The sequence below is a fragment of the Hyla sarda genome, chromosome 5, assembly GCF_029499605.1.
Source record: "Hyla sarda isolate aHylSar1 chromosome 5, aHylSar1.hap1, whole genome shotgun sequence".
Classification (NCBI taxonomy): Eukaryota; Metazoa; Chordata; class Amphibia; order Anura; family Hylidae; genus Hyla; species Hyla sarda.
The window spans coordinates 379,306,681-379,319,922 of record NC_079193.1 but is presented as its reverse complement, the minus strand read 5'-3'; the positions used below and the strand labels follow the sequence as shown (position 1 = coordinate 379,319,922).

General features: G+C 46.6%; 1 protein-coding gene across 1 annotated transcript; it reads left to right on the top strand.

The window, feature by feature from the left end:
* Nucleotides 1-5,142: 5,142 nt before the first annotated feature.
* On the top strand, nucleotides 5,143-9,849 carry ARC (activity regulated cytoskeleton associated protein). The gene is made up of 2 exons (XM_056522872.1): nucleotides 5,143-8,592; nucleotides 9,185-9,849. The coding sequence occupies exon 1, from the start codon at nucleotides 5,702-5,704 to the stop codon at nucleotides 6,884-6,886; it is 1,185 nt and encodes a 394-aa protein (XP_056378847.1). The 5' UTR covers nucleotides 5,143-5,701; the 3' UTR covers nucleotides 6,887-8,592; nucleotides 9,185-9,849.
* Nucleotides 9,850-13,242: the final 3,393 nt, after the last annotated feature.

The following is a 13,242-nucleotide window of genomic DNA, read 5'->3' as shown; positions in this document are numbered from 1 at the left end:
CAAGTTACACCTAATCTGCCCACAGGTGGCTGCCAGGTGACCCACCCCACAGCAGAGGGCGCATATCTGCTGAGTGCAGTTTGCACTAAAATGGTTGGGGTCACCACACCTGTGACACAGCTTCGGCTGCCCTTGGTAGAAGACCTGAATCCTGTCGCGTCCAAGGAAGGTGGCCGAAGGGATGTGGGTGACTGTGTTCCCTGAACGCCTGAGACGGACGGAAAACGTCCAGGCCCCAGACCAGATCCCGTGTTCATCAAAATTCTTTCGGGGGACGTCCGTCACCTCCCCGTACCTGCCCAGCCAGGTCATGATATCGTAGCATGAAAGTGACTCATTACGGGTTAATACGGTCACCTTCTTCAGCATGCTTTGGCGGGATACCGCTTTTACAGCAAAATCACGCCATCCGGGCTCGTTCTTCATCAGCTCATAATTAGACCAGAAAAGATCAAGTCCCTCTGGCCTAACAAAGCTGACGTCAAACTCGGAGGAGCCGAAGGGGTGAATCAGGGCAAAGATGTCCCTAGCCCTGAAACCCATCTGGAGCAGAAGCTCCACCACCTTGCCCCTTTGTGGGCACGCATCATTGCCAGTCCACACCAAACGGGCCACATTCCTGCGGCCAGCCTCCTGCCCGGGTGTATGGAGGGACCATACGATCTCCCCATCTTTTTCTCGGAACGCTCCAAGACCATGTCTCTCCACCCAAAAAGACAGGTCCACCTCCTTTCCCTCTACCTGGAGCGTCCTCTCTCCTCTCCTAAGCGCCTCCAGGAGGCGCCGCTGCAAGTGACCATTTCCAGATTCCAAAGGTAAAGAACTCCCTGAACCTCCCGAACCCCCAGCCGCCACACTTGCATAACTCCTGGCGACTGGGGGGGCAGCCGGACCAGACCCCGACACACCAGAGCCACCAGCACTTACACCACAATCATTCCTCCCATCCATGACACTCCTCCTATTCATACCACTACCATTCCTCTCATCCACAGCACTACCACTCCTCCCATCTGCACCACTACCACTCCTCCCATTCACACCACTACTCCTCTCATCCACAGAACTTCCACTCCTCCCATTCACAGCACTACCACTCCTCCCATTCACACCACTACTCCTCTCATCCACAGAACTTCCACTCCTCCCATTCACAGCACTACCACTCCTCTCATTCACACCACTACTCCTCTCATCCACAGCACTTCCACTCCTCCCATTCACAGCACTACCACTCCTCTCATTCACACCACTACTCCTCTCATCCACAGCACTTCCACTCCTCCCATTCACAGCACTACCACTCCTCTCATCCACAGCACTTCCACTCCTCCCATTCACAGCACTTCCACTCCTCCCATTCACAGTACTACCACTCCTCTCATCCACACAGGTATTACTAAACCCTTTCAGTGCAGTAACTTTTTCACTCTTACTTTTGGCTGAGCTGGCCGGGATAGACTGTAATGTTGCTGGTGCCGATGTCACTAACTCTGCCTCTGGCATCACATCTCTGCCACTGATGTCACTAGTTCCATCTCCTGACGTCACTTCCATGAGCAGGGCCGCCCCTCCTCCTCCACCATGTGACGTGTAGGAAATCCCCTCCCTCACAGGGGAAGTTTCCATTATGTCAGCACTTGCACTGAACGACCGCATGGACTGTCCAGCTGATGCCCGGACACTCCCCCCCCTCACAGAGGAGTGCCCTGCAGCACCAGCAATGCCCAGGGGACCGCCCCCCACTTCAAGCCTGTCCTGCCCTTCCCTACCGACAGGACAGGAGGGCTTCTCAGCATCTCCCTCCGCCATCTTGGATTTCACACTGTACCCCCCGTGCTGGCCCCGCTCCACCTCAGAAGTGGGGTCTTGCAGAGTGGGGGGCCCAGCAGCCTGTACCGACTTCTCAGCCGGCCCAGACTGCTGGAAAGGACTAAATACAAAACGGGTGACTTCTCCCACTTTCCTCTTCTTTTTGCTCCTCTGCCCTTTCTTCTTCCCTCCTTCAGGGCCCAGATCATCACCAAAAGAAAAGTTCTGGAAATGAGTGGGGGATTCCTGCAGGATGATGGCCCGGAGCACCCCGCCATCACTGTCCTCCTCGCTCTCATCAGCAGATGACACAGGTAAGGCCACCATTTGAGCAGCAGCAAGGTGGTCTTCACTGAGGGGGGGGCTAGGGGTGACACAGACAGCAGGGGCCCCACCATCCAGCACCACACTCTCCACCCTCCCCTCAGCCTCTCCGACAATCTCTGACTGTTCCACCTCCTCCTCCTCACCGCCACTACTCTCCCCATCATCCACCACCTCCTTACCTGGGGATTTCATGGCGGTGAATCTGTCCTTGTTTAGCAATTTTTCACGGAAAAGTCCACTGCCTTCCAAAAGGACCTTTCTCCTTTCTTCCAACGCCTTAATCTCTGTTTTCCGGGCTTGTATTCTCACCCTCAGCTCGGGTCGTTTTTTCTTGGGACCCCTGTCAGCCAGGTTTTGGGCCAGGCGCAAATCCTCCCTGGCTGCCTTTAGTTCTTTCCCACAGCGGTCGTACTCTGTAAACCGAGCCGTCATCCTGGAGCAATATATTTCCGCGGACTCTTTCGGGTCTCGGTTGCCCCACATCTCAACATTCTGCAGGCTTTTCTTGGCCTTCCTGCCACTAGTGGCCTTTCCACTACTCGCCGTTGCCTGGGGAGCAGGGACCACATTACTGCGGTCCCTGCTAGATTTTCTCACACAGGCCGGAAGACTGGCTGTAGTTGGCTTCTCTCCACCCCCCGCCAGCCTGGAACGGGAAGTGGAGCCCCGAGATTCCCGGGGCTCCATGCAGGGAGGCTCTCCCCAGGAGTCTGCCACCCTCCTGGGAAAAGCTGTTAGAACACCTGCCTCTGTAGTCTGCTTGGAAGTCCTGGAGAGCTCAAACAGGGACACACCCGCACGCTTCTCACACTGAACTGGTGTGTTTCACAGGAAGTGCTCTCTGCTGACACCTCTGTCCATGTCAGGAACTGTCCAGAGCAAGATAGGTTTGCTGGGGGGATTTGCTTGTACTTTGAACAGTTCCTGACATGGACAGAGGTGTCAGCAGAGAGCACTGTGGTCAAACTGGAAAGAACTACATAACTTCCTGTGGAGCATGCAGCAACTGATAAGTACTGGAAGGATTAAGATTTTTAAATAGAAGTAATTTACAAATCTATTTAACATTCTGGCACCAGTTGATTAAAAAAAAAATTTGCAGTGGAGTACCCATTTAAAAAAAAAAAAACACACATTACCTGCAGTCACAATGGCCATTTTTTAGCAACTGAGCCATTGGGTGGGTCTGATAGATCTATATAGTATAATGTTGGATTACATTTTACTTGGTGGGTCTAACGATTTTTTATGGAACTATCCAAATGGTGATACCGGGAAAGATTGTTTCAACCCCAATCATGAGTTCTCCTTCTCATCCTAGAAACACATTATTGGTCAACTTTACGTTGGTCTCTTGCCCGTTGTGCAAAGATCGGTGCAGAGAGATGCAGCTCGCGCTGAGCAGTACACTTGCCGGGGCAACCATACAACACCCATCAAGTTACATGCATCAGTCCCGTTCATCAGTGTGAGTCCCGTTCATCTCTCCGAAACTATCTTGGCCGAATTGGTGGGTAACCAATGCTACACTTTAAGTTGACTTTATGAAGAGTTTTCACTCTTAATCTATTGGAGTTTCAATCTATTGGAGTTTAAGTTGACTTTACGAAGAGTTTCCATGCTCAATCTATTGGAGTTTCAGTGTTGCCAATGGGAAACCACTTGGGTTCCTGGACAACCAGGTGTCTCAGAACTAGGAATAGGAATGATTTTCCATTGTGTTTGTGACGTCTCACCACGCCCCCTCCATTCATGCCCATGGGAGGAGGCGTGATGGCTACGTAGTAGCCATCACACCTCCTCCAATAGACATGAATGGAGGGGGCGTGGCGGCTGTAGTCTCCCATCATCTGAAACGGAGCAGAGTTCGCTCCATGCACAGATGTCTAGGGTGCCGTGCCGGAAACCAGAGATCCCCACGATCAGACACCTTATCCCCTATCCAAAGGATAGGGGATCAGATGTTTTGGGGGAAGTACCCCTTTAATTCAATTTTCGGTATATCATGTAGAACAGGTCAGAAGATGAGAGTAGGAACTTTCTGACCCTAACTCCCCATCAGTTCCCAAAGCAAAAAACTTTTACCCCAATTTTATGACTCTTTTTGGGACTCTTCAACACTGGTGTTTTGATGATGTCATAGTCGTATATCTCCTAAACCAAGTGATGCAATTGGCCAAGTAGAGCTGAAGGGATTCACCTGCCTTCGAAACCTTATCTGAGGATTTGGCATGATGCATTGTCATTGAACCCAATTGATCAGTTACGGCATCTGCCTATATACATACCCACTTCACAACTATCAGCCTTGGCATCTAACATATTTCGGCAATGTTTATTGAATGGTGGAGTAACCTCTTTCGAGCAAAACCCTTAGATTCAAAACATTCACAGATTTTGTGTGACGTCTCTACCCATCGTAGTCCCACTACAGTTGACAAAATACACAAGCGTCTTAGCTGTTTGTAAATCTACGTCAATAGAATCCGCCAAATTTCTTCCCCCTTTACTATTACGACCGACCTAATAGATGTGAGTAAGGCTGCAGCACCGTCCCACACTGCGAAAAGCTGAGTGTCTGTGTGAGTGTGCGGACACCGCGTAGGTGTGCATATGGTGGGAGGACATGGTCTTTCACCCATCTGGCATAATGGCAGGATGAGACCTTCTTTGGCAGTTTCAGACAGGGAAGACGTGTAATAGTCCGTGGGAGATGTGTCTCCTGGTTATTATAGCTCAATTACGTGTTTTCTCAGAGTGAGAGAGAAAGGGAATTACACATTCCTCCAAAAGCAGGAGTGTTCACAGCCTTCAACGTGTTAGCTGAATCATAAGGAGGGGGGGCACTGAATTGGCATCCCAATGTTCCGGTTGTCGTGGAGACGGAAGCTCCAACCAATGAGCGTCGAAAACGTAGTGTGGGGTTTGCTGACAACTCACATCTCAGGCTCTGCAAGAAACAGTATAAATACAGAGACTGGGAAACTATCCTCACAAACTCAGATGCAAACAGATAGGAAGTAGTTTTCTCTCTTCTCTTGCATTCACCCGACTTTCGAGGATCGTTGACTGCTCAATAGCCAAGGCTTCGCTTTCTACCCCGAGGCACAAATTGTAGGAAGGATCTTCTCTTCATTGGGACAAGGCTTCTGCTGATCATTACCTTCAGTCCTATCATCTACGAAAATCTCTGAATTTCTTCCATCCGCACATTGCTCCAGAACTTCTGAAAGGATTGGACACTTTTCTTGGGTGATATCTATCTACCATCTTTACTATATCTGTGCAACTTTTTGAAAAATTGCATTGCTTTGTTGATCTGAACTGAGACCTTGTTGTATGTTACTCTGAAGGAATTGTAGAATGTTTATTGAATTGTGTAAAAGTGCTCTTAATCCAAGTGCATAGAGAGAAGGGTTTTGCCTGCATTTGGCATTTGCATTTTGCTGCCCGGGAAAGAGATTTTCCTGCTGATAATCTCGTTGCCGATAACTTTTTTTTTTAGCAAAAATTCTATAACTGCTATTTGCTAAATTGTCTCTATCTTTATCAAGTTCTGACCATGGCAGCAAGCATGGCTCTCAGTGGCATGGCAGCACCCGCTCTCTCTGTGCCTGAACAAACCGTAGCTCTTCAGATTGGTACTTGTAGTCCGGCTGAAATGTTGGACAGAGTTAGAAAGACGCAGGTGTATATTCTTTCTGGAGTGTCCAGGCAGGTGGAGAATGAGCTGAAAGGGTTCAAGAGGTCAGTACAGAGGTTAAATTCTAACATGAATGACCAGTCCTCAGTGGTCGGGATCCAGAGGTGGAAACGTTCCATCAAGGCTTGCCTGATGAGATGTCAAGATACCTTGGTCAACTTAGAGAGGTGGGTGAAGAGGGAGATGAACTCTTGGAGGGGCGTGTTCTCTCGTTTCGAGAAAATGGTTAGCAAAGCCGACCAAAACTTATATAAGCAAAGGAGGTCTTTCTATGGAGACAAGAGTGCTAAGGAAAAGGAGGCAGAGGCCAATCAGGAGATTGTTGACCCTTATGCCCCCAGCCCCCCATCATTTCCACCTCCACCACCACCTCCACTGCCAGCCCAGACTTGCCACCCACACCACTGGGTTGTCATTTCAGTTGATCTCCTGTCTCCTCCCGAGTTTGATGCTAAAATGTCAGAGGATCCTCGTGAGTTTTTAGTGAGCCTAGAAAAATTCTTTAAGCGCAGCGGGTGGAATGAAAAAGTTTGGCTGTCTCAAGTAGACAACCACTTGAAAGGTGCAGCCAAGAAGTGGTGGGAATACAGGCAGGAGACGGTAGAGAACTGGCATGACTTTAAAGTAGCCTTCTTGCAGTACTGTGAAAGGTTAGTCGTTAGAGAGGCCATCAAGAGGGACTTAGATCTTCCTCAAAGACGTTGGGAGCCCCTTGAGCAATTTGTCTGGAAGAAAAGGGCCTTGTACCATAGGCTTTATGCTGATGCCAACGAGGAGGAGATGATCCGTCACATTATTAGCACCCTTCACCCCGAGATTAAGCGTTTCCTCAAATCCCCCCTCCCTAAGACAATGGACCAGCTCGTGCAAATGGGGCAGCAAATCCAGTTTGATTTCGAGCAGTCAGAGAAGCAAACCCTTAAGGCGTCTTACTCCGATGAGCAAATTAGCACCAAGCTCAATGTCATTGTCACCAAGGATCCTTATGATAGCAATAGCAATAGCGTAGTGACCGAGAAAGCTGGGTACATTGAGGCATGTTAAGCGGGAGACATTAGGAAATTTTGCTTCTTGATGCTCCCGAATGGGAACCACTTTTTAGGCTTTGAGAGGAACTTCTCGAAACTTGAAGGAAAGTTTGGGGATTTCTCTAAAGCGTTGCAAGAAAGTTAGGACGAGGTGGATAAGACAGTGAGGTTTTCTCATCTAAAGTTGAGACGTGTGTCAAACTTATATAAGCTTATTCAGTTCTGAGATACATTTCATAAGGTGCAGAGTAAGAGGTCAACGAATTACGAATCAACCGCAAATACAATACGGGAATTCTAGGTTTTCTCATGAGAACAGGACATATTGCCCTGCATGCAGCTCGAGTATAAGCATTAATTGCTTTCTATGACCACATAGAGCAGTGGTCCCAAACTGTGGCCTTCCGGATGCTGCAAAACTTCAACTCCCAGCGTGCCCGGACAGCCAACGGCTGTCCGGGCACACTGGGAGTTGAAGTTTTGCAACACTCGGAGGGCTACAGTTTGAGACCACTGACAAAGTAAATGGAAAAGTTTGTGAATCGTCACCAGAATCTGGTGTCACAACTTTGTGGTACAAACGAAAACAACTAAAAAATGTCTATATTTTTGCACATTTGACGGGTGAAACCATTTACCATAAGTGGGAGCGTTTAAATAGCATTCTGCCTTCTCCCTTAACATTTTCCAGGGGATGGCAAAGATAAGAAAGTTTGCAATTTGTTCAGTTTTAAGAGCATTTTTTTTTTTAAAACATTGAATGTAAATGAAAAAAAATAAAATCCTATTTTTGATATTGCTGACTATGCTGTATGTACCAAAATGTCATCCAATCAGAATGATCTATATTGTACATAAGGCGATTGTAAAGAGCGGGAAAATTATCTTGCCACTTTTTACTTTTAAGTGTTTGTATTTTTATTAGAAAGCAATAATATGCTTCTAGGTCTAGTTGGAAAAATTTGAACGGAAATGTAAATTTTATTTTTCTAAGAATTTGGAATTTTTATTTAATTTTTTATTATTTATTTTGTGGTTGAAATTGTGAAATTGTAAAATGATATACTTCTGGTGTTTTTTGCACATGTAATATATCTCTGAGGATACATAGTAGCACTTTTTATCAAATAATAACTTGTTGCATCGGAGTCGAACCAAAATTTTGGATTGTCGTAATTTGTTTGTGGAACCTTCCACCAAAACGGTCATTGGACACTGATAGACTCTTGTGCGTTTGTACCTGATGGACATTTCTATATATACCGTATATATATATATTCACATCCATTTCCACTACTTGGAAGTTAAAAGTATCAATGGACAAAAACAGAGAACCATTTCTGTACCTACAAAGTAGAGACTTAAGACCATAAATCAACGTTCTTAGCTATGCCAACCGTTTCCCTTCCTCAGAACAAGGGCGGTGTAGACTATCGGACTCTCTCAGTCAACTTCACTCAGGAATATCTGGGGAATCCAAGATTTCCCAAATTGTTTCTTCAAACTTTTCGGACTGCCATGTTGGAATCAGATCTTAAACTACATCAAGTCTACAAGTCCACTGACCCAATCGGAGGATTCTTGTCTGGCCAATATACAAGGACTTTTGAGTCAACGAGAAGACATCATCAAAGGGTACTGGCTGCTCTTCCAAAAAACCTATGAGATTGGTCGTGAAGAAGACCACCCATCCAATGAGCCGGAAACCCTTTGTAGCACAATGTAAGTATCTGAGTTGATGCTAATCTTTGAAATTGTAATAGTAGTACATATGTTAAAGTGTATAGTCTCGATATATATTAATTTTAAAGGGGTACTCGGCCAATAGACATCTTATCCCCTATCCAAAGGATCTCATCTGCGGCACCCCAGACATCCGGAGCACGGAGCGAACTTTGCACCGTGCCGGATGACTGGTGATGTGTGGTGGAGGCTCGTGACATCACGGCCACACCCCCTCAATGCAATTCTATGTGAGGAGGCATGATTACCATCACGCCCCTCCTATAGACTTGCATTGAGGGGATGTGGCCGTGATGTCACCAGCCAACGGTGCTGCACCCGAAGCTCTAAACGAATGCCGGCTGCAGCAGGGAGATCGCGGGGGTCCCCAGCGGTGGGACCCCTGCGATCAGACATCTTATCCCCTATTCTTTGGATAGGGGATAAGATGTCTAGGGGCAGAGTACCACTTTAGGCCCAATTTTTGTAGTGTTACCTTACATAGACATAGTCAATCTGTAGTTCAATGTGTACAGTGAAAATCTAAGCACAAAAAACTCTATACTCAACTATCGTTATCCTTTATTTTCAGATGCCAGATCAATACCAAGCCTTTGGCCATCATCATTCGGCAAGTTAATGGCAATTTTGGCAAGTCAACACTCTTCTTCCTCCATCTCTTGTCTTCTCGGCCACCAGTTCTGGTGGAAACTGAAGCCTATCATCAGGCCAGCACTGGAAAAGATCTTCCATCAGTTCTTTATGTGGACTTCTGGAACCCACAATGGACATTAAGTAAAAAAAAATCTCACAAAAATTCATCGGAAATTGTCAAAAATGAAATGAAAAAACAGTCAACATACAAAAACATCCATACAGATGGTCATTCCTGTCTACAGAGATATCAGAACCTCCAGGCCTATAAGGCACCACCCAAGCCTTGGACTCTATTAGGACATTATTCTCACCTATCTATTCTGACTTGGACTTTATGTACTCACAGTAGATCGATTCCGAATCGAAGCATATAGTTACTTTTCAACGATAAAAAGTGACCTTAATCTGGAAGCCTTATCGTAGTCCGAACAAGAACAATCAAAGACAAGAAACATTTTGCACCAATGGTCGACTATACATGTATGAAAGCACATCGCATTAATCCAAAGAGATCTTGTATGGAAAAAAAAAAAAAATCATTTTGTAAAAGCCGATTGTTTATGTACAGATGACAATTCATTAATAAAATGGGAAAATCTATCATTTTTTTGCTTTTTTTGCTTTAAATTAGTTAGATAACATCTAGTTAAAGGGGTACTCCATTGGCCAGTGTTCTGACTGCGTACAGAACATTTAGTTCCGAACTCTGTGTGCACGCCGTGTCGGCAGACCATGCCCCCTCGTGATGCCATTCCACACACCCTCAATGCAAGTCTATGGAAGGGGGCGTGGTTTCTGCCACGCCCCCTCCCATAGACTTGCATTGAGGGGGTGTGGCCGACCCTTGCAGGGCGCGTATAGTGTTCGGAACTAAATGTTCCGAATACAGCCGGAACACTAGCCAGTGGAATACGCCTTTAATACCGACTTTCCTTCCTTGTTGGAAGGCTTAGCTGCATTGTCTATTGAGTCTGAAATCCTGCTTAAAGGGGTTCTCCAACATAAGGTGACTTAAGTACTTACCTGCCAGACAGTAATGCACATGCTTAGGAAGGATCCGTGCTTGTCTTGGGGCTAAATGGTTGTGTCCTGAGTCCACCATAATGCTGCCGCTATCTTTTTGTGAAATGGCTATTTCCAGATGAAGATTCCTCCCTCCAACTACAAGTCCCAGGATCCCTTGTTTGCAAGTGTGAGGTCACTTTTCTCCCTCCCACACATCAGCCACCCATTGAAGCACACCTGAGACTACTCTTTGCATCCCTGTGTAGAATGATCCCCCTTCCACTCAGCAGTCACTCCACCCACTGCAGCACAGACACGCTCCCTTTCATCACCTCACTAGTGATGTAATGACTCGGGCCGCACTGCAACCTGGGAAAACCTGAGACAACACACATTGGGGAAAAGTTCACATACAAATTGCCAGACCACCATCACACACACAGGTACAAACACTATATTACGAATTACTCTAACTTTACAGCCCCTGTAGCATAGTCAAATAAAAGAAAATCCCGGAATACCCCTTTAAGCTGAAGTTCTTTCTCTCTTTCATGCTTTACACTGCAGCTCAACTCCATTAAAGCGGTACTCTGCTGGAAAACATATTTTTTTTTATAAATCAACTGGTGCCGGAAAGTTAAACAAATTTATAAATTACTTCTATTTAAAAATCTTAACTCTTCCAGTACTTATTAGCAGCTGTATGCTACAGAGGAAATTATTTTCTTGTTGTCTTGTCCATAGTGCTCTCTGCTGACACCTCTGTCCGTGTCAGGAACTGTCCAGAGTAGCATAGGTTTGCAATGGGGACTTTCTCCTGCTCTGGACAGTTCCTGATACAGGCATCAGGTGTCAGTAGAGAGCACTGTGGTCACAAGACAAAAAAGAAATTAAAAAAGAAAAAGAATTTTCTCTGTAGCATACAGCTGCTAAAAACTACTGGAAGGGTAAAGATTTTTTAATAGAAGTCATTTACAAATCTGTTTAACTTTCTGGCACCAGTTGATTTAAACAAAAAAAATAATGTTTTTCCTTTAAGCTTTTTTTGCTCTCACTCCTCCATGGTTTACACTACAGCTTGTTCTATAAAGACACAGCTATTATTATTAGGTACTTCAATTTAGCTGCAATGACTAAGTCAGAAATCCCCTTCCTGTCTCATCACCTCTTAAGATAGTCTAAAATCCCCCCTAAGCTCATCCATGCTTTATACTACAGTCTGTTCCATTAAAGGGGTATTCCGGGCAAAAACATATTATTCCCTATCCAAAGGATAGGGGATAAGATGTCTGATAGCGGGGGTCCCGCAGCTGAGACCCTCTGCGATAGACATGAATGGAGGGGGCGTGGCATGACGTCACGTCCCCAGTCCCGGAAACTCGGAGGTTTCCGAAACTGGAGATGCAGCACCCGCATAGAATGGGTGGTCTCAGCAACGGGCCCCCCGCGATCAGACATCTTATCCCCTATCCAAAGGATGAGATGTTTTTGCCTGGAATACCCCTTTAAGACACGGCTGTTATTATGTAATCCAGTCTGATTTGGCTTGACATCCTCCTGCCGTCTGAAATGTACCTTAAAGGGGTAGTCCAGCGGTGAAAAACTTATCCCCTATCCTAAGGATAGGGGATAAGTTTGTGATCCTGGGGGGTCCGACCGCTGGGGCCCCCTGCGATCTCTCTGTACAGGGCCCCGGCTCTCCGGCCAGATAGCGGGTGTCGACCCCCGCACGAAGCGGCGGCCGACACGCCCCCTCAATACATCTCAATGGCGGAGCCGGAGATTACAGAAGGCAGCGCTTCGGCTCTACCATAGAGTTGTATTGAGGGGGCGTGTCGGCCACCGCTTCGTGCGGAGGTCGACACGCCCCCTTCCCGCGGGCTGTCGGGGCTCCGTACAGGAGATCGCAGGGGGCCCCAGCAGTCGGACCCCCCGCGATCTGCAACTTATCCCCTATCCTTAAAATAGGGTATAAGTTGTTCACCACTGAGTCACCACTGGACTACTCCTTTAAAGAGGTACTCCGCCCCTAGACCTCTTATCCCCTATCCAAAGATCTTGGGACCCCAGCAATCTCAGCTGCGGCACCCCAGACATCAGGTGCCAGATGACTGGTGATGCGGAGAGGTGACTCGTGACGTCACAACCACACCCCCTCAATGCAAGTCTATGGGAGGGGGCGTGACGGGCGTCACGCCCCCTCCCATAGACTTGCATTGAGGGGGCGTAGCTGTGACGTCACGAGCCTCCGGCGCTCCACCCGAAGCTCTAATTGAACTCCGGATGCAGCAGGGAGATCGCGGGGGTCCAGCTGCTGGGGACCCCCGTGGATAGGGGATAAGATGTCTAGGATTGGAGCACCCTTATAAGCTGCTGTTATATATCTGTTCTCCATGCTTTACACTAGTGTTGAGCGGCATAGGCCATATTCGAATTCGCGAATATTCGCGAATATATGGACGAATATTCGTCATATATTCGCGAATATTCGCATATTCGTTATATTCCCGTTTTATTTTCGCATATGCGAACATTCGCGTATGCGAAAACTATCATATGTGCATATTAGCATATACAAAATTAACATACGCGAAAATTCGCATATGTGAAAATTCGCATGTGCGAATTTTCGCATATGCGAATTTTCGCGCGCCAGTCTCACACAGTAGTATTACAGCCTTCTTTACACCACACAAGCTGGAAGCAGAGAGGGATGATCACTGTGATGTGTACTGTGAAAAAAAAAAAAAAAAAAAAAAAAAAAAAAAAAACGAATATTCGTAATTACGAATATATAGCGCTATATTCGCGAAATTCACGAATTCGCGAATATGCGATATTCGCGAATAATATTCGAATTGCGAATATTCGTGAGCAACACTACTTTACACTACAGCCTGTTCCACATCTATAATTATAAGGTAATTGTAGCTGCCTTGTCTAGTATACAAAAAAGAAGGTTGCAGCAGCGCTCTTGGTCAAAAAATG

Coding starts and splice junctions, on each gene's coding strand:
- ARC (XM_056522872.1), top strand. CDS start 5,702: ATGGCAGCAAGCATGGCTCTCAGTGGCATGGCAGCACCCGCTCTCTCT.